The sequence below is a fragment of the Vombatus ursinus genome, unplaced genomic scaffold (assembly GCF_900497805.2).
Source record: "Vombatus ursinus unplaced genomic scaffold, bare-nosed wombat genome assembly UNPS02014832.1, whole genome shotgun sequence".
NCBI classification, from domain to species: domain Eukaryota; kingdom Metazoa; phylum Chordata; class Mammalia; order Diprotodontia; family Vombatidae; genus Vombatus; species Vombatus ursinus.
In genome coordinates, this window is record NW_020954610.1 from 64,435,824 (window position 1) to 64,456,975 (window position 21,152).

Here is a 21,152-nt window from a genome sequence, read left to right on the forward strand (position 1 = left end):
GAGTGAAGACCAGTATGGTTAGTCCCGGGGAAAAGTGTGCTGTTTGATCCAGGGAGCACATGGCGGGGTTACGGGCAGCATTTTACACATGCATGCAAAGATGAGCTGAAGAAAGGCATATGGAGCCTAGCGAGCCAGTAATCTTGGCGGGGAGAGAGGCAGCGCGTGCCAGCAGTTGGCAGTTCGCGCCTCCAGGCGCCGGTTCCTGGGGCTGGGTAAGGATGGGGGTAGGGGTGGGGGTAGGGGTGGGGGTGGGGAGGCTAGGCCTAAGGAGCCCAGTATACTCATCATTCTTCTATGCCTCTTCTGCCCCTTGCTCACCCCACATTTCTCCTGCTCCCCGCACACTTTGCCCAAGCCTCCCCCTCCTGCCTTAAAGCCGACGGGGAGTGGGTGGGTGATGGAGGGGAAAGCCGAGTGGGGGCGGGGCGGCGAGGCACGGTGACAGCGCGTGTGCTCCCCCCGCCCGCCAGTAGGCGGGGGCCGAGGGGGGAGGCGGTGCATGCTCTCTCCGCCCGTAAGGGGCAGGGAAGGGGAGTGGGGTGGATCGGCGCCCGCTCCCCTCTCCCGCCCGCAGGGGCAGGGAAGGAGTGGGGGTGGGGCGGAGCGTGCTCTCCTCCCCTACCCCCCCCGCCCGCTAGGAGTAGGGAAGGTGGGGCGGGGGGGAGACGACGAGGGAGGGGGAAGCCGGTGGGGGCGGGGCGGGGCGGCGCGGTGACGTTGCCCGGGATGCGGACAGGTTCCGCCGCCGCCGCCGCCTCCTCCTCCTCGCCTGCTGCCGGGGTTTGTATGAAAACACCGGGCGGCTGGCGGCGAGTGACCCGTGGGGGCCCTCCGGGAGAAGCAGCCCCCGCCGCCGCCGCTGCCCGAGCCGGAGCCGGGGCAGGAGCTGGAGGCCGCCTTTCCTTCCAGGCCCGTCCCTTTCCCCGCCCAGAGCCGGTAAGAGGAGGTGTCGGCCCCGCTCCCCTCCCCGCCCCCAGCTCTGCGGCGGCGCGGCCGGGGCCCCGTATCCCGGCCCGGCTCCCGGGGGCAGGACGGGCCCGGGGCGGCCCGGCGGGAAGCCTTGACAGGCGGCTGGGCGGGCCCGGGAGACAGCGGATGCTCGGTGTTGTGGAGGATGAGGAGGGAGGAGGAATCTGGGGGGACCCAGAGGTGGGTCCCTGAGACCCTCTCCCCCCTCCCCTCGCCGGCCCCTCAGCCACACAGGGCTTGGGCTTTCAAGAACGTGACTGAGCTTTTTCTTTTTCTTTTTCTTTTTTTTTGGGGGCGGCGTATTTTTATTTGAGGAAGCGGGGGAGCCTGGTAGGCCGGGGATCCCGGTCTCTTAGGGGAAGTGTTAGGTCTCCTGCTGTTCTCCCGCCCCTCCTGGCTCGCCTGTGCATGGGGGCCCTGGATTGTCCCGGGAGGAGTGAGGAGTGAGGCAGCGCTGTTGCAGTGCAGCCCAGAGCTTCGCGGGGGGATTGCGAGGCGAGCTGCGAGGCTTAGGGGCCGATCTCTCCCAGCCCCGCTTTGCTTTGTCAGCCTTCAGTCCCGTTACTGAATCCCCTTCCTTTCGGAAACCTGCAGCAGGCCTTTTGGGATTGGGGTAGGGAAAAAGAAGGCAGTGAAGGAGGTGTAAGCTCGAGCTTGATGTTTATACTCTTCCCTAATGGGTTTGTGGGGAAGCAAGTGTTCTGTTTACTACTACTTGTCACCTTGTGGGTTTGGCTTGAGCAATCATCAGTTCACCCTAGATGACAGTGCATAGTTTTCCTGCTCTCCTCCCTAGTTATTCCTGAGGAAATTGCAAGTCGAGCACTAACTAAGGAGCTACGGGAGTGTTTTTTTTTTTTCAAACATTTGTGCTCCGTGTTTCAGTCTTGGGTGTGTCCCTTTCATTGTGTTAGGCATGCAGTGGTGTTTGTATTGGTGGGTAACCTTTCTATGACTTTTCCTACATATGCATGTGGACTGGCATTCTGTAGGGATACAGGAAGGAGGCTCTAAAGGCTAGCGGACAGGGGTGGAGGGTAGGTTTCAAATCCTGCCTCTGCCTCTTACTACCTGGGTGACCTTGGACAAATCGAGCCTCACATTCTTCATCCATAAAACGAAAGGGCTGGGCTCCAAGATGGCCTTTGAAGTCTTTTTATTTCTTTCTTTTTCATTTTCCTTAACATTTTTATTTAAAGTTTTGAGTTCCAAATTCTATTCCTCCTTCCCTCCCCTCCCCTCTCTGAGACAATAAATAATTAGATGCAGGTTATACTTGTGCAATTATGTAAAACGTTCTAATTGCTTTTGTACAAGAAGACTGGAATAAAAGAAAAAAATGAAAGAAAGTGAGAAATAGTATGCTTTAGTCTGTATTCAGTCAACATCAGTTCTTTTTTTCTGGAGGCGGTTAGTATGCTTCATCCTTAGTCCTTTGGGGTTGTCTTGGATCATTGTATTGCTGAGAATAGTTAAGTCGTTCCAGTTCTTCATTGGACATTTTCTATTACTGTGTACAACGTTCTCCTGATTGTGTTAACTTCACTGTGCATCAGTTCATGTAAGTCTTTCCAGGTTTTTCTGAACTCATCCTGCTTATTATTTCATGTAGCACAATAATATTCCATTGCAATCGTATACCACAACTTGTTTAACCATTCCCCAGTTGATGAGCATTCCTTTGATTTCCAATTCTTAGCCATTGAGGTCTTTTTCTACAATACATCTATGATCTGTGACATGTTCTACTTTCATGAGTATTGATGAAAACCCAATTCTCATTCCCTCCCCCCACTTTTCTAATATTGCTTGTCAGAGAAGGTTTATGATCGAGCAGTATCGGTAACCTAAAACTGTATGACACTTGTAGATAGTATTGTACTGTATTTGGATGCATTTTTGGGTGTCTTTGTAAAGTGAAGTTATTCAGCAGTTTTTAATCATTCATTTTTAATCAAATGTCAGTTCTTCCATTCAGAGCCAATATCTTTTATTTGTAAATATCAAATTGGGTAGATTTGATATTTGGATGTTACACTATATTACCACTTGAGTATAGAAATACATTTATTCTTTCTACAAATTTCCTTTGTACCAAGACAATTGGAAATTTATGCTTAGTGAAATAAATAGAAACGATTAGCATTTGTCCTTCATCTTCTGCACTTGAGTTAAATTAGTTCTGCACTTGAGTTAAATTACAGCTTTACTGGCTTAAAATGGCACTAAGACTTTTGGGACATCCTGCCTTTCTTTTAATGTTACTGATTAAAAAAAAAAATTAATGACTTCCCAGAGTATCTTAAAAAAAAAAACCCTGAAAATATCTGAGGTTTTTTTTTTTTTTTTTGAGTGCAACATTCTTGAAACAATAGTATCCTTTCCCTCTCAATTCCTTTAAAAAGATTTGGAAAAAAATTATTCAGAGACCTCATGTAAGTTATCCGTTATGTCAAAAGCCTTCACAACTTTCTCTTTATATTTCTATGAAGTAACAGACCCATTTTGAATAATTTCACATATTTCCTTGAAATGATTTTCCAGAAACTGAAATTGTTTGTTTACCTACATGAGGAGATGCTAAGTATAGAGCCTCACTTCTTTAACATCTTTAACTCTCTTATAATTAGGAGACAAGATTTATTTGGTACTGTATCTTAAAGCAATAAGCAGATTTTTTAAAAACAGGGTCACTTAAATATTGAATGGATTATAATTTTTTAGTGACATAGTACCAGCAACTGTAGTAATTTTGTGGAAGGAAAAAATATCCAGAGTACTTTACTTTTATATAATCATATGTGGTGGAGGTTACTTATTGCAAGTTTGGTTTAGGAAAACTGGAAGGAAATCTGGTTTACCATTCTGGTTTTTCCTATTTGCTCTTTGACCCTGGCCAAGTCATATACCTACTCTGCGCTTGTTTTTGATCTGTAAAACTGGCCCAAGAATACTTGCATTACCCACTTCACAGGGTTGTTTGGGGGAAACACTCTCTAAATCAGCTATCTAAATGTGAGCTATTGTTGGCAATCACTTTAGAAAATTTTGTGTACTTGTTCCATAATTGACCCTCTGCAGATCCATTCTTTCTGATTGGTCCCAGAAGTTGAGGAGTGATTGGTAATAGACCTGTCAGTGGCTCAAGTAAGCAGTCTTCACAGTTTGGGAAGACATCCTTTGGGACCTGAGTCACTACACTGAACACTACAAAATTTTTTAGGGTTAGCTTTATGAATATTAGAAACTATACTTTCTAGGATGCCTCACTATACTAATACTTGCAGTCATTCCAAAAGACCATGTAGCTCCAAATAGACTTTGGGGAAAACATAGTCTGATAATGCAACCCAACCCCACATTAAGGCTCAGTTGGATCCCTCTGGACCTGCAGCAGGGCTGGGTCTCACTGCTCTTGATAGCTCGAACCTGTTACTGAGAGCAGCGAGGATGCTGTCGGCATGTTGTGTCCCTTTTAGTGCTGATAGAATTTTGGACTGTCTTTCTGATATTAGCAATGTTTACCATTTTAGTTACCTGTTGTGAGAAGGTGATTATTTCCGTGATTGTATTCAGTTCTTCCTTCAAAAGTATGATCTTGTTAAGCCCTATTCGTGTACAGTATATTCATGAACCAATAATCTTTCAGTCAAAAAACATTTATACAGTGCTATTCCAGCTACCTTGCTGGAGGTATAAAGACAGAGGTGAACTAGTCATTGCCCTCAGGGAGCTTCCATTTTCTTAGAAGAGACAGCAGGTATGTATATAGATAACAAAATATTATTTATTCTTTGTTTTTGAAGGGGACTAATGACATCAAAATAAATACAAAATAAATGGGGAGAAAATCCAGAATGGTAGATAATCAAAATCACTTAAACTTGAGCATATTATGAATGTTTGATATTTTGGAAATGTCACAGTGTGAAGGTCTGACTCATGATCTGGAAACTTGTTGAGCCTCTCTATCCTGATCTCCCTGTTTACCTTCTCTCTATTTCATGCTGAGGATGAACTAGTCTAAACAGCTTTTGGGAAAGGATTATTTACTTACATATGAAGAAGATTCCTTATTGGGCTATAAACTACATCTGAGAGTAAAAAGTAATTCTGTTAATCTTAGAGAAAAATGTTAATAACAGTGTAAGTTATCAACTTCAGTTAATAGCTGACAATATTTAGGCCTCTTAAAAAGGACAAATTGATTATAATAATTTTTGAAGGATAGGGCATTACTAGACTTATAAGCATTATATATTAATGCCTGTTTTTGGAGAAGTAGACATTGGATGTTTTTAAATTTTATTGTTGTCTTTTGTTTTTATGTCACCATTTCTTTTTCTTTTTAAAAAATTAATTAATTTGTTTGTAGTTTTCAACATTCACTTCCATAAGATTTTGAGTTCTAAATTTTCTCCCCTCCCTTCCAAGACGGCATGCAATCTGATATAGGCTCTACATATGCATTCATATTAGACATATATTCACATTAGTCATGTTGTAAAGAAGAATTAGAACCAATGGGAAGTACCACGAGAAAAACAACAACAAAAAGAGAGCAAATACTGTGCTTCTATCTGCATTCAGACTCCATAGTTCTTTTTCTGGATATAGATAACATTTTCCATCGTGGATCTTTTGGAGTTGTCTTAGATCCTTGCATTGCTGAGAAAAGCAAAGTTATCAAAGTTAGTCATCGTACAATATGACTGTTACTGTGTACAGTGTTTTCCTGGTTCTGCTCACTTCACTCAGCATCAGTTCATGTAAATCTTTCCAATATAACCGTCATTTCTGAAAACATGCTTCCTCCTCTCCAGCTAGCCATTCCTTATAACAAAGAATAAAAGAGAGGGAAAAATAGTTCAGCAAAACTAAATAATACATGAACAGAGCTTGATAGTATATGAAACATTTCCACATCCATAATCCTCTACCTCTGAAAAGAATAGAGGGGAAAATGCATTTTCTTAGCTCTTCATTGGGACTAAGATTACTTATTTTTATTGGACAGTTTTTATCTTTCCATTTACATTGTAAGTTACTGTGTATATTATTTTCTTGGTTCTCTTGCTTCACTTTTCATCAGTTTGTGTAAGTCTTCCCATCTTTTTCTGAATTTTTCATGTTCATCATTTCTTATAATATGTAAAGAATAGTAATTATAACTTAGTATTGTCCCATTTCATTCATGGGACGTTTTGTTTAGCCAGTTTCCAGTCGATAGTTGGACCAATTCACAACTCCACCAAGAGTATATTAGTATGCCTATGTTTTTATAGCCCCTCCAACACTATTTTAATTTTTAGTAGTCTTTTCAAATTTACTGACTCTAAGGTGAAACCTCAGAATTGTTTTGATTTTCGTTTCTTGTAGTCGTTTGGAATAATCTTTCATGTAGTTGTTAATTGTATGGTGGCTTTGTAGAAAATAAGGGTCCTTATTTTTAGATAATTGTTAATCCTCCTAACATTTAAAAAAAATTAATATAAAAGAAATATGAGTATCTGCCTAGCCCTAGACTTTATCATTCCAGAAAGTATGAGCCATTTGGAACTTAGTGTATGAAATTTGAAAGTTCAGAAAGGTTTGTTTGTCTGGACTGACCTCTTTCTCTGTTACCCACATTTTTGTGGTGAAACTGCTGCCCACAATTCAGAGTTTGGTAGCATTCTTTTGCCTATTTGAAAATAGACCACTATATTTCTAAAGTATTTATTTAAATTGTCCTAAAAATGAGGAAGGCAATAATAACTAAAAGCTAATGATTACTAAAATATTTCTTCTACTTATAACCATATAGCAGCCATATAGATTGGCTTATATCCCCCAACTTAGGCAAATTTCTTACAATAGGAATAGCATCCCCAGCCAGGCAACTAAAAAAATGGATCTTCCTTTGTCTTTCCCTCATCTTCAGTGATTTCTCTCTTCTATTTCTGCTGTACCTGTCCACTGCTGTTTAGCTAAGCTGGCCTGCTCACTGTTCCTTACTTATGACACTCATCTCCTTGGCTTTGCACAGATTAATCTTTTTTTTTTTTTTTGTAACCATCAATTTCAGGTCTCCAGGGACTATTGTGTTCTGTGACTCATAGCCATCCAACATCACTGTAAGAATATTAGAATTAAAAAAGATAGGCCTTATTGATTCTTAGAGGAGGGAGGGAATGGCACAGAGAAGGGGAAGAATAGAATAAAACCCACTCTGCTGCTGTTCATTTATGTGCTCACATCCACTCGCATCTTCCCAGAACCTCTATCCCTGCTCCTTAGCCCCACCATAGTTGTATGGTGTCAGTACCAGGGTGTGATGGGTAGTGAGACAGGTCAGACTGATGATAGTCAGGACCCAGATCTATGGGGGCAGGACAGGAAATCTAAAAACATTCAAGCAGTTGTCCCTAAGAAGAAGACTGACAGGTAGGTGGCATATAGAGTTAATGTCAGCAGGTAGTAGACTGATTTTCAGGTACCAGGGAAGTCAGTAAGTGGATATCAGATGAAAGCCCCAGAAGTCTGTCAGATCACAACATTAGATTAGTTTCGTAGCAGATACTTGGAAAGTATAGGTAGAATAAGAATTATTACTTCTACTTTACAGATGAAGAAACTGAAGTTCAGAGATGATTAAGTAAATTAGCCAAGGTCACATGGCTAGTTTGTGGTATAATTTTGTCTAGAATCCAGATCTTTGTGTGATTCTCCCACCATACAATGGTGATTGATGGTCCTTATTAAATGAGCATATTTTTGGACTTTAAAGGACACAGAGTGAAGGAACAGATTCAGCAGTGACTTGGGGAAGGAGAAATTGAACTTCTGGTAAGGGTAAAGGCAAATCACAATTGAGGACTTCCCTAGATATGGCAGGGTTTGGCAGATGAGGTGTGGTAAGAAGGGGGAACAAAATCCAGGTGTATCATATAAGTAGCTCTATGGCCTTAGAAGAGCTAGATCTGAGTCATGAGGCAGAGGCTGTGGTACACGTGAGCCCCTATGGTCTCTATTCTTACAGCTCCAAGCCACTCATGATAGGGTTTCAGTGCCACATGTTGGGGACTCTAGACATTGGACCTTGGCACGGTGTCAGGAAGATGACTGGAGTGTATTGTGGAGAGATGGGGCATCTAGATATGGAAAACTCTCACAGATTAGGAACAGAGGGCCCCATGGAATGTTGGAGGCACTCTTATTGCCATGCTTTTGTGTTCTACCTTCCTCCTCTCACTCAGCATTCTTGACTTTCATCTAGGGCTCTCCATCACTGATTAGTGAGATTTCCTCATTGCCCTTCTCCCTCTACAGTACATTCCAGCAATCTTCCTGATGTATTGCTGAGTTCTACTTTCCTCCTCTAAACAAGCACTCCAGGTCCCACCTTGGGCCTGTGCCTTCATGATTAATGAGAGTTCACCATATCTAGCTTCCTGCAGACCCATCATGGTGTACGATGGCCATCTGCCTGACATACTGTTGCATGTACACCTCGATCGCCTCCTTTCCCCTCCCCCCCCCTTACTCTGGGAACAGTAATCAGATAAGGACTAACGTTCCTGAAAGTGACATGCTGTTCAGTTGCCTTATGACTTTAATCACCATTCCTGTGACTTCTCACATCAAAATACTCCTCCCTGACCAATACTTTACTATTTGTATTGTTTCACCTTATTAGAAAGTTAGCTCCTTAAGGTCAGAAACTGTCTTTTGTATTTTTATCCCTATTGCTTAACCTATTTAGATTTATTCTTTTCCCTTAATCATTCACTCATTAGAGACATTGCTTTTATAGTTGTGTGGTTATCTTTCCTTTCTGGGACTGGCATCCTGGCAAAGTTATTTGCTCATGAGTCTTGATAGCTGTAGCATCAAGACGAGCTGTTTGAAGGACTATTTAATAAAGCAAGATTTCTAAAGAAATCCAATAACTTTTTTTCAGGTTGTTTGCACTTGAACAAGGTGGAGCTTTTAAGTGGCATAGGTATCTTTTAGGGTTTTTTTTAGCAGTTGGCTTTAAAAAAATCCATCTTAGTATTTGAAACTTATTTGAATTATAAATCTGAAGATTTCATTGGAGGACTACTTTTAGTAGCATTATGTAGTGGAAAGAGCACTAGATTTACAGTGGGATATATGGGGTGTTCAGGAAGGACTAGCACCTCTGGTGTGAGGGTTTGCCACGCCTTTTTCAGGGCTGCTTATCCACCTTTTGTGTCTACCTTCACCCAGCTCTCACCAGTGGCTCCAAGAAGTTGTAGCATGCGTGATGACCACATCCTAGTAAAAAGTTGTTTTGGCAGGTAGGATAAACCAGGTTAAGGGTAAATGACAGGCCTGTTGGTGAATTAGGGGGATGTCTACCCCAAGTATGTGAAGACTTTCTCTGGTGAAATGAGTGGGTGAGAACTCTGTGGAGCACTAAGAGCTTGATCAGACAGTTTCATCCACTGCATCCTGGGTTGTCGCTGATTGTCTTGACTGCCACTGCCACTGAACTTCAGTGACTCTGGAAGTGAGAGTGAGGCTGACAACATTGTGCAACTCTGCTCATTTAAATCCAATTTATGCAAGAGTCAAGACATCACTCTGTAATGTCATTGGTCCTCTTCAAAACAAACAACAGATTTAGAATGGGTACTCCCACATTCGAGTTCTGGCTTGGATACCATATGACCATATGTAAATTATTTAACATAGGCAAGTTATTTAACATAGGGATAGCAGACAGAAGGAGATACTGCAATGAGCTGTGACAAAGAAGGGAGAGATCAAGGAGGACCATCAAGCCCCACAGGCCATTTGGAGTAAAAGACTTAGCTGAGGCTACCTGCCTATTCAGGGACTAAGGGAAGTTCCAGGAAAAGCTCTACTCTTTGCCTAACTTTCATTCACACACTGTAATATACCTTGCCTCCTTATTTCATTTGAATATTTCCTGTATCCTGATTTTTGCCTCAAACATAAAGAGGTGAGGAATTAGCTAGAGATCAACAAAATTTTAAATTAGGAGAGAAAGCCAATCCTCTTTCTGCATGTTGGGAATTTTCCTAAGGGCTCTGACCTAATGTGCTTATATTATTAACTCTCTTCGAGAATGAAGGATGAACAACAACAACAACAACATATTATTAACTTTTCATTTTTTGTACTTAATAGTATTTTATTTTTCCCAATTATATGTAAAAATAGTTTTCAACATTCATTTTTGTAAGATTTTGAGTTACAGATTTTTCTCCCTTCCTTCATTCCTCCCTCCCCAACAGTAAACAATCTAATATAGGTTATGCATGTACAATGATGCTAAACATATTTACACATTAGTCATGTTGTGAAAGAAGAATAAGAACAAAATGCAAAAACCGTGAGAAAGAAAAAAACAAAAAAGATGAAAATAATATGCTTTGATCTGCATTTAGACTCTATTCTTTCTCTAGATGTGGATAGCATTTTCCATTGTGAGTCTTTTGGAATTGTCTTGGATCATTGTACTGCTGTGAAGAGCTCAGTCAGTCATAGTTGATCATCTCACAATGTTGCTATTACTGTGTACAATATTGTCTTGTTTCTGCTCACTTCTCTCAGCATCAGTTCATATAAGTCTTTCCAGGTTTTTCTGAAATCCACCTGCTCATCATTTCTTATAGAACAATGGCATTCCATCACATTCATACACCACAACTTGTTCAGCTATTCCCCAGTTAATGAACATGCCCACAGTTCTTGGCCACCACAAAAAGAGCTGCTATAAAAAAAAAGAAAAAAAAGAGCTGCTATAAATATTTTTGTATATGTGAGTCCTTTTCCATTTTTTTATGATCTCTTTGGGATATAGACCTAGTAGTGGAATTGCTAGATCAAAGGGTACATGTACAGTTTTATAGCTCTTTGGGCATAGTTCCAAAAAGTTCTCTAGAATGGTTGGATCAGTTCACAACTCCACTAACAATGCATTGATTTTCCAGTTTTGCCACATCTTTGCCAACATTTATTATTTTCCTTTTCTGTCATATTGGCCAATCAGATAGATGTGAAGTTGTACCTCAGAGTTTTAATTTGCATTTCTCTAATCAGTAGTGATTTAGAGCATTTTTTTCATATGACTATAGATAGCTTTAATTTCTTCATCTGAAAACTGTCTGTTCATATCCTTTGACCAGTTATTGATTGGAGAATGACTTGTATTTTTATAAATTGAACTCAGTTCTCTGTATATTTGAGAAATGAGGCCTTTATCAGAAACACTGGCTGAAAAATTGTTTCCCAGCTTTCTGCTTTCCTTCTAATGTTGGTTGTATTGGTTTAGTTTGTTGAAAAACTTTTTTTTAATACAATGTAATCACAATTTTCTATTTTCCATTTCCTAATGTTTTCTATCTCTTGTTTGGTCATAAATTTTTCTATTCTCCATAGATCTAACAGATAAACTATGATATATCACCTTTTATGTCTGAATCATGTTCCCATTTTGACCTTATCTTGGTATAGGGTGTGAGATGTTGGTCTGTATGTAGTTTCTGTCATACTGTTTTCCGGTTTTCCCAGAAGTTTTTGTCAAATAGTGAGTTGTTATTCCAGAAGCTGGAGTCTCTGGGTTTATCAAACAGTTGATTACTATAGTCATTTACTACCGTCTTGATTTTATGATCTTACTGATTCCACCAATCCATCACTCTATTTCTTAGCCAGTATCAATTGATGATTGCCACTTTATAATATAGTTTTAGATCTGGTAAGGCTAGACCACCTTCCTTTGCATTTCTTTTCATTAATCCCTTGATATTCTTGGCCTTTTGTTCTTACAGATAAATTTTATTATTATTTTTTCTATCTCTATACAATAATTTTTAGTAGCTTGATTGGTACGGTACTGAATAAGTGAATTAATGTAGGTAGAATTGTCATTTTTATTATATTAGCTCAGCCTACCCATGAACAATTGATCATTTTTCCAGTTATTTAGATCCAACTTTATTTGTGTGAAAACTGTTTTGTAATTGTATTCATATAGTTCCTGGGTTTGTCTTGGCAGACAGACTCCCAAATATTTTGTATAGTCTACAGTTATTTTAAATGGAGTTTCTCTTTCTATCTCTTGCTGTTGGGCTTTGTTGGTAATATATAGAAATGCTGATAATTTATGTGGGTTTATTTTATATCCTGCAGCTTTGCTAAAGTTGTTAAGTAAAGTTGTCAAGTATTTTATAGTTAATTTTCTAGGATTCTCTAAGTTTATAATCATATCATCTTCAAAGAGTGATAGTTTTGTTTCCTCATTGCCTATTCTAATTCCTTCAATTTCTTTTTCTTGTTTTATTGCTAAAGCTAACATTTCTAGCACAGTATTGAATAATAGTGGTGATAATGGGCATCCTTGTTTCGTACCTGATCTTATTGGGAATGTTTCTAGCTTATCCCTATTACATATAATGTTTGCTGATGGTTTTAGATAGATACTACTTTTCATTTTGAGGAAAATTCATTTATTCCTATAATCTCTGGATTATAGGAATTTTTAAATAGGAATGGGTACTGTATTTTGTCAGAAGTTTTTTCTGCATCTATTGAGATGATCATATGGTTTCTGTTAGTTTCGTTATTGATATGGTCAATTATGCTGATAGTTTTCCTAATATTGAACCATCCCAGTATTCCTAGTATAAATCCCACCTAGTTATAGTGTAATATCCTAGTGATAAATTGCTATAATCTTTTTGCTAACATTTTATTTATAATTTTTGCATCTATATTCGTTAGGGAAGTTGGTCTATAACTTTCTCTCTCTGTTTTGGCTCTTCCTGGTTTAGATATCAGCACTATATTTGTGTCATAAAAGGAATTTGGTAGGACTCCACCTATTTTTTGAAATAGTTTATATAGTTTTGGAATTAATTGTTCTTTAAATGTTTGGTAGAATTCATTTATATATCCATCTGGCCCTGGAGATTTTTTCTTAGGGAGTTCATTGATGGCTTGTTCAATTTCTTTTGCTATAATGGGGCTAAGTATTTTATTTTCTCTTTTTAATCTGGACAATTTATATTTTTGAAAATATTCATTCATTTCATTTAGATTGTCAGATTTATTGGCATATAGTTGGGCAAAATAGCTCCTAATTATTGCTTTAATTTCTGCTTCATTGGTGGTGAAGTCACCCTTTTCATTTTTAATACTGGTAATTTAGTTTTCTTTTTTTTTAAATCAAATTAGCCAAAGGTTTATCTTTTATTGTCATTTATTTATTTATTTATGTTTTAGGCAATTGAGGTTAAGTGACTTGCCCAGGGTCACATAGCTAGTAAGTGTCAAGTATTTGGTTTGAGACCGGCTTTAAACTCAGGTCCTCCTGAGTTCAGGGCCGGTGTTCTATCCACTGTACCACCTAACTACCCTTATTGTTTTTTTTTCCATAAAACCAGCTCTTAGTTTTATTTATTAGTTCAATAATTTTTCTTACTTTCAATTTTATTAATATCTCCTTTGATTTTCAGAATTTCCAATTTGGTATTTAATTGGAGATTTTTGTTTTGTTCTTTTTCTAGCTTTTTTAGTTGCATGCCCAATTCATTGATCTCCTCTTTCTGTACTTTATTCATGTAAACATTTAAAGATATAAGGTTTCCCCTAAGAATTGTTTTGGCTACATCCCATAAGTTTGGGTATGTTGTCTCATTATTGTCTTTCTCTTGGATGAAATTATTGATTGTTTCTATCATTTGTTGTTTGACCCACTCATTCTTTAGGATTAGATTATTTAGTTTCCAATTAATTTTTAGTCTGTCTTTCCATGACCCTTTATTATACATAATTTTTATTGCATTATGATTTGAAAAGGATGCATTTAATATTTCTGCATTTCTGCATTTGATTGTGAAGCTTTTATGCCCTAATACATGGTCAATTTTTGTATAGGTGCTGTGTACCACTGAGAAAAACATATTCCTTTCTGTCCCCATTCAGTTTTCTCCAGAGGGCTATCATATCTAACTTTTCTAAAATTCTATTCACCTCCTTAACTTCTTTCTTGTTTGTTTTGTGTTTAGATTTATCTAGTTCTGAGAGGGGGAGGTTGAGGTCCCTCACTAGTAAGTTTTGATGTCTATTTCTTCCTGTACCTTACTTAACTTCTCCTTAAAAATTTGGATCCTATACTGTTTGGTGCATATATGTTATATTGTTAATGTATATGTTAATATTGATATTACTTCATTGTCTATGGCATCTTGCAGCAAGTTATAGTTTCCTTCCTTCTCTCTTTTAATTAGATCTACTTTTGCTTTTGCTTTGTCTGAGATCTGGATTGCTACTCCTGCTTTTTTTACTCTACTTGAAGCATAATATATTCTGTCCCAGCCTTTTACCTTTATTCTTTGTGTATCTCTCTGCTTCAAATGTGTTCCTTGTAAACAACATTATTGTAAGATTCTGGTTTTTAATCTGGTCTGCTCTCCTCTTCCATTTTATGGGAGAGTTCATCTCATTCACATTCACAGTTATAATTACTAACTGTGTATTTCCCTCCATTCTATTTTCCCCCATTTATACTTTTCTCTCTCCTTTTGTCCCTCCTTACCAGTATTTTGCTTCTGACTACTGCCTCCCTCAGTCTGCCCTCCCTTCTATCAGCCCCCCTTCCCTTTTCTTTCCATATTCCACTCCTACTTCCCTAAAGGGTAAGATAAATTTCTATACCCAACTGAGTGTGTGTGTTATTCCCTCCTTGAGCCAGATCCAATGAGAGTAATGTTCAAATAGTGCTTTACTTCCTCCTTTCTTTCCTTCTATTGTAATAGGTCTTTTGTGCCTCTTAATGTGATGTAATTTACCCTATTCTCCCTCCTCCTTTCCTCTTCTTCCAGTACAATCCTTTTTTATCACCCCTTAATTTTTTTATATAATTACATCACAGTTAACTTGTACCCACACCCTCTGTCTATGTATACTCCTTCTAACTACTGTAATAGAGATACAGTTCTCAAAAATTACAGGTATCATCTTCCCTTGTAGGATGTAAACAGTTTAATTTTATTGAATAACATGTTTTTTTTCCCTTTCCTTTTCCCTTTTTATACTTTTGTTTAGTCTTATATTTGAAAATCAAATTTTCTGTTCAGGTCTGGTCTTTTCATCAGGAAAGTTTGAAAGTCCCTTATTTTGCTGAATGTTCATCTTTTCCCCTGAAAGATTATGCTCAGTTTTGCTGAGTAGTTGATTCTTGATTGTAATCCAAGCTCCTTTGCCTTCTGGAATATCATATTCCAAGCCCTCTGATCCTTTAATGTAGAGGCTGCTAAATCCTGTGTAATCTTGACTGTGGCTTCTTGAGTTATTTATTTCTGGCTGCTTGTAGTATTTTATCCTTGACCTGATAGTTCTGGAATTTGGCTACAATAGTCCTTGGAGTTTTCATTTTGGGATCTCTTTCGGGAGGTAATCTGTGGATTACAATAGCAGGGCAATTTTCCTTGATAATTTCTTGAAAGATGCTGTCCAGGCCCTTATTTTGATCATGACTTTCAGGTAGTCCAATAATTCTTAAATTATTTCTTCTGGATCTATTTTCCAGGTCAGTTGTTTTTCCAGTGAGGTGTTTTCCATTTTCTTCTATTTTTTCATTCTTTTGATTTTGTTTGACAGATTCTTGATATCTCATAGAGTCATTAGCTTCCAATTGTCCAGTTCTAAATTTTAAGGAATTATTTTATTCAATTAGCTTTTGTACTGTCTTTTACTTTTTGCCAATTCTGCTTTTTAAGGAGTTGTTTTTTTTTCAGTCAATTTTTGTCCTTCCTCTTCTAAGCTATTGACTTTTGCTTGCATAACTCATTTTTTTTCCCAGTTTTTCTTCTACCTCTGTCCTTTGATTTTTGAAATCCTTTTTGAGTTCTTCCAAAAAGGCTTTTTGGGCTTGAGACCAATTCAAAGTCCCCTTTGAGGCTTCACACGTAGGTATTTTGACATTACTGTCCTCTTCTGAGTTTGTGTTTTGATCTTCCCTGTCACCATAGTAGCTTTCACTTTCTTTTTCTTTTCTTTTCTTTTCTTTTTTTTTTTGCTAATTTTTAAGCTTATTTCATGACTTTTAAAATTGAGCTCTGCTCCTGGGGCACAGGGGGCATTGTCTTAAGCTTTTTGCACTTGGGACCAGGAGTCTGGTCACTGGCTTTCTGGACCAGGACCTCTAGGGCTCATGGCTTGCCCACTGTGCTGGAGTGCCTCTGCTTAGTCGTGGCTGTTGTGCTGGGATTCTGGGGCTAGCATTTTGCCTTCTGCATTGAGGCTGCAGGCTTCACAACTAGCCTGCTATGCCACTAGCCTGCTGAGCCAAGACTGATCTGTGCTGTGGCTAAGAGCCTCTCACTGGCTTGTCTGGACACTGTATGCACTGGGCTTTGCTCCCCTTTTATCCAAGTGAGACAGACCTCTCCTGAAGTCCTTCTAAGTTTTTTTTTTTTGGTGGGATAAGTGATTTGCCCAGGGTCACACAGTTAGTGAATGTTATGTGTCTGAGGCCGGATTTGAACTCAGGTCCTCCTGACTCCAGGGCCGGTCCTCTATTCACTGCGCCACCTAGCTGCCCCCTCTAAGTTATCTTAAGCTGGAAAATTGTTTCACTCCATCTTTTTTGCACTCTGTTGCTCCACAATCAGTTTAGAGGCTTGATTTAATGTTGTTTCTGAGGAAAACTGGGGAGAGCTCACGCAACTTCTTGGCTGCTCTCTGCCATCTTAGCTCTGCCTCCTTTTAACTTTTCATTTAATATAAACTCCATAAAATAGAAAAGGTTAACTGGTGTAGATTTGAGAGCTATTATTTTGCCCCTAGACTAAAAAGCACAATAATTGTTAACAGGATGTATCTTATTAAATCTCTATAGAAAAGGGGGAAAGGAGGAGAGAGTGGTAACTGGTAAAAAGATCACATCTTAAAACATGCCCCAGAGAAGAGATGGAAAAGGTTTGGGAAGGATCCTGCAGAAAGGAGGGAACAGAATGGATCAAGAATTAGCCAGACAAATCTACTCACCACAAGGACACTTACCAGTATTACCTATAAGAAATTGTCTTTACATGATTGTAGAAGATGAAAACATTCACGGTGTCTAATAAATCAGTTAAGGCTCTAGAGTAGAGGTTCCCAAACTTATTTGGCCTACCTCTCCCCTTTAAAAAAATTACTGAGTACCCCCCTGGAAATCTACTTTCTTTCCCTTTTAATGATTTTTTAGAAATTTGGGCAATTCAAAAAATATGAAATTTTTTTTAAGAAATGAAACATCTTAAATTTAATAATTTATTGTAAATTTGTGTTTTTTTCCTGCATTGAAATTTTGATGATGCAATATCGTATCATGTAACCATATTGTAAACAAGTCATTACATGCACATATTCCTGCTGATGCATGCTAGACTTCCCGATATTGTGTGGTGTGTGCACCTGTCAACACTTGCTTGTTCAGACCTGTTGGCGGACTTGGCTACTGATGGGTTATAACTTGCATTTTGTGTGTTTATTTGAAAAACAATGTAATCAACTATGACTTTAACTGTTATACAACAGATGAAACATGTACAATGGTTTTTCAAAATTTTCTTATCTTTTCCTCCTTCCTTATGCTTCCACCTTATTTTTGAGCTTATCTTGGTATATTTGTGAGATGTTTGTCTCTACCTAATTTCTGCCAGAACATTTTACAGCTTTCTCAGTTTTTGTTGACTAGTGATCCACTACATGAGGAGTTGTGGTCTTCCGGTTTATCAAATACCTGGCTACTATGTTCATTTACTTCTACAGGTTGTTTACCTAATTTGTTCCACTGATTGGCCATTCTATTTTTTTAAACCAGTGCCAAATCATTCTGACGATTACTACTTTGTAGTATGGTATTTTCCTTTATGTGAGAAAATAACAATATTCAACTCAATATTGTATTGAAACCACTGATATCTTTGTAAGAGGGAAATTTGATGTTTTTCAATTTTTAAGTGAATTGAATGAGATAAATATTATTGTAGAAAAGTGAGGTACTTAATTATTTTTATTTTTTATCAGGTGGAAAGTACTTTGACATATGTTATTACTGAGTATCTGAGAAAATTAGCACCATTAGATCATTGATATTTGGGCAGAGTTTTCATGGAAACCACATAGTTTCTGGAGTATTTAGTGGTTAAAATTGTAGGACAATTACACCTTTATCACAGAATCACAGATTTTGAGACTTGGAAGGGACCTCAGCCACTCTCTAGTCCAACTCATGCACCAAAGGAATCTGTACTATTGCATATCTAAAAAGTGATCATTCAGCCTCTCATTGAAGACCTTAGAGGAGTGGGGATACGCTACCTCTGGAGATGGCCCTTTCTGTTTTTGGATAGCAACATTATAAAGTTTTTTCTGATATTTAAAAGCCTAAATTTGTTTGTCTGCAAATTCCACTCATTGCTGCTTATTCTACCCTCTGGGGCCAAACAAAACAAGTCTAATCCCTCCTCTACATAAAAGTCATTCAAATAATTGAGGATACCTGTCATATGTCCTCTGAATCTTCTTTTCTCTAATCTGAAGGATCCTTCAGCCAATCCTTACGACATGCACTTAAAGCACTTCACCCCCTTGATTGCCCTCCAGATCGTCAAAACTTATACTGTCTTAAACTGTGGTGCTCAGAACTGAACACAATACTCCAAATAAGGTCTCATAAGGACAGAGTAGAGTAGGACTGTCACCTGGCTAATCCCGAAAGCTCTGCTCCATTTAATGCAACTCAGTTTTGCATTAATTTTATTGATTGGTTCATTGCATTGATTGACTCATATGAAGCTTATAAACATTAAATGCTCCATGTATTTTTTCAGAACTGCTTATCTAAACATTCCTTCTCTGTCTTGGCTCTTTTTAAGCCTTAGCATTCCTGACCATTTTACAGAAATGTACCATACTACAGTGGGAAAAAGGGAAGGAGTTGTTCCTGAGAAGTGTTACTGCTATATTGGGATAATAGTTAGAGAAGGAAAACAGATACCAGTGGGGAACAACATAGCTCTGTGGGATGTACACTTGAATAAAGGCCCCAAGTCACTCAGGTTCACACTTATTTTTTTATTTTTGGTTAGGCAGTGGGGTTAAGTGACTTGTCCAGAGTCACACAGCTAGTAAGTGGTATGTGTCTGAGGCTGGATTTGAACTTAGGTCCTTCTGAATCCAGGGCCAGTGCTCTATCCACTGCGCCACCTAGCTGCCCCCAGGTTCACACTTATGTAGAGGTTTTTAGACAAAAGCTGATGTGCCACGATAGGAGACTGCTCTTTCACCAGTGGTGCAAGGTAGTGGGGTAGTGTGGACCATTGAAACGAGAGTATTCTCAGAATTGTCTAATAAGGAATGAGGAATGAGGAACAGGAAACCAGAAAATAACTCCAACTTTGCCTTGGTGTAAAAGCAGCAGAGGTAGGGGATAGAGTGTCGGGATACCTGATTTCTGGGTCAGTGAAATCTTAGCCAATGTACATCTTGGGGACTGGGGCCAAACCAATCCAACTGCATTTGACTGGCTCACATACATATATTCATTCTCTCTTACTTGGCTTTGCTTCTGTCTTCTGGTCATTTCTTTTGAAAATCTTAATTGGTGATGAGCTCCTTGTGTATCAACCTCTGTTTCTTTAGACAACTCTCATATGTTCTGTTCACTGGAATTATTACATGTTTCCCTTTGTGTCTTTAGAATCTCATTCTTGAGAATCTCGCGACCTTTCTGGATTTGAAACATTTTACTCCCTGGGATACTACCTCTCTTTCCTTTGAAATATGCTATCCCAAAATCTAGGGTACATATATTATGCCTGGATTTCCATTATTTCTCTCTCACAAATTCCATGATGGAATGGTCATTTCTTTCCAGGATTTTCACCATTTTTACACCAGCAAACAGTTCCATGTTAGTAAGAATCAGATCCAGAATAGAATTTCTCTTTGTTGGTCTTCTACCTTTTGAAGGATGAAATGATCATTAAGGCAGGTGAAGAAGTTATTAGTTACTATGCTTTTGGCAGGGAGAGAGAGAGACAGAGAGAGACAGAGAGACAGAGAAAGACAGAGAGAGAGCAAGAGTGAGCGAGAGTGAGAGCACACTCCAGCTCAGCAAATGTTTGGGTAATTGACATCACCTGTTACTAACTACTATAACATGTGTGAGTGTTTGTGATATGTTTCCCAAACTCCTCATCTATTTCCTCTTTTTGTCTAGGTGGTCTGTAGTATATCTATTGACAAAACCTCTTATTTTTTTCTCCCTTTGTTGACTTTCATCCAAATACTGTACCATCATATTTCCCCACTCTGGTTCCTGGATTTCCTCATATGAGTATACCTTAATATATAATGCCAGCCTTCCCTCTCGTCTTCCCTTCTTTTACTGACATTATTTTTTTTAAAATAAAGTATAACCATCTAGAGCCATATTGTAGTCATGAGTTTCATTCCATTAAGTCTCAGTGAAACCTTAGAAGATCAAATTTGCCCCCTTGCACTACAACTCTCATTCCTTATTTGTTTCCTAAACAAACATTTGTATATAGACATGTGAGGTCGTGGGGTTTTATTACTGACTCTTTTCTTCAATTTTGTTTTCTGTGAATTTTTCGGTATCTCAGCTGAATTCTTTCTTGTTGGTGGCTGTGTTCTATAGTACCTATCATTGTCAGTCATCTTCCTCACCTTTTTTTAGTTTAAAACACTCTTGATTTGATTTGTAAGACAATTGGCTAATTCATTCTTACCAGCCATTGTTAGGTGTATTCCATTTCTGGCCAAGATTCTGTCATTCTTATATTGTAAGACATGGTCCAGAGGACAAAATGCCATCCTAAGACACCAGCATTTTAGCCAGCTGTTCACTTTCCAAGTCAGTTTTTTCTCTTTTGCATCTATTTCCTTCAACTCTGAGAAAAATATAACTTATGTCCTTATGGTCATTACTTTCTTGTCCAAGATACATAATTGTTGGCAATATTTTTAGGTTCCTTCTGGAAGTGTTATTTATGTCAGTATGAATTGCTAGAAATGGGTGTTATTAACATTTAAATAAGTCATGGAAGGTTCTCTGTTATAACTTGGATATGTGCCTTGAGGAGACAACAGACATCTTTGTTATTACTCTCATGGCCAATAAATAGCTC

At 38.7% G+C, this 21,152-nt stretch overlaps 1 protein-coding gene across 1 annotated transcript in view; it reads left to right on the forward strand.

The window, feature by feature from the left end:
- The first annotated feature begins 729 nt into the window (after positions 1-729).
- The window catches only part of LOC114025961 (cytosolic carboxypeptidase 1-like), a 173,093-nt gene continuing 152,670 nt past the window's right edge, over positions 730-21,152 (forward strand). The window contains 2 exon segments of the mRNA XM_027839510.1: positions 730-833; positions 835-939. Of these exon segments, the coding sequence (XP_027695311.1) occupies positions 730-833; positions 835-939 (209 nt within the window).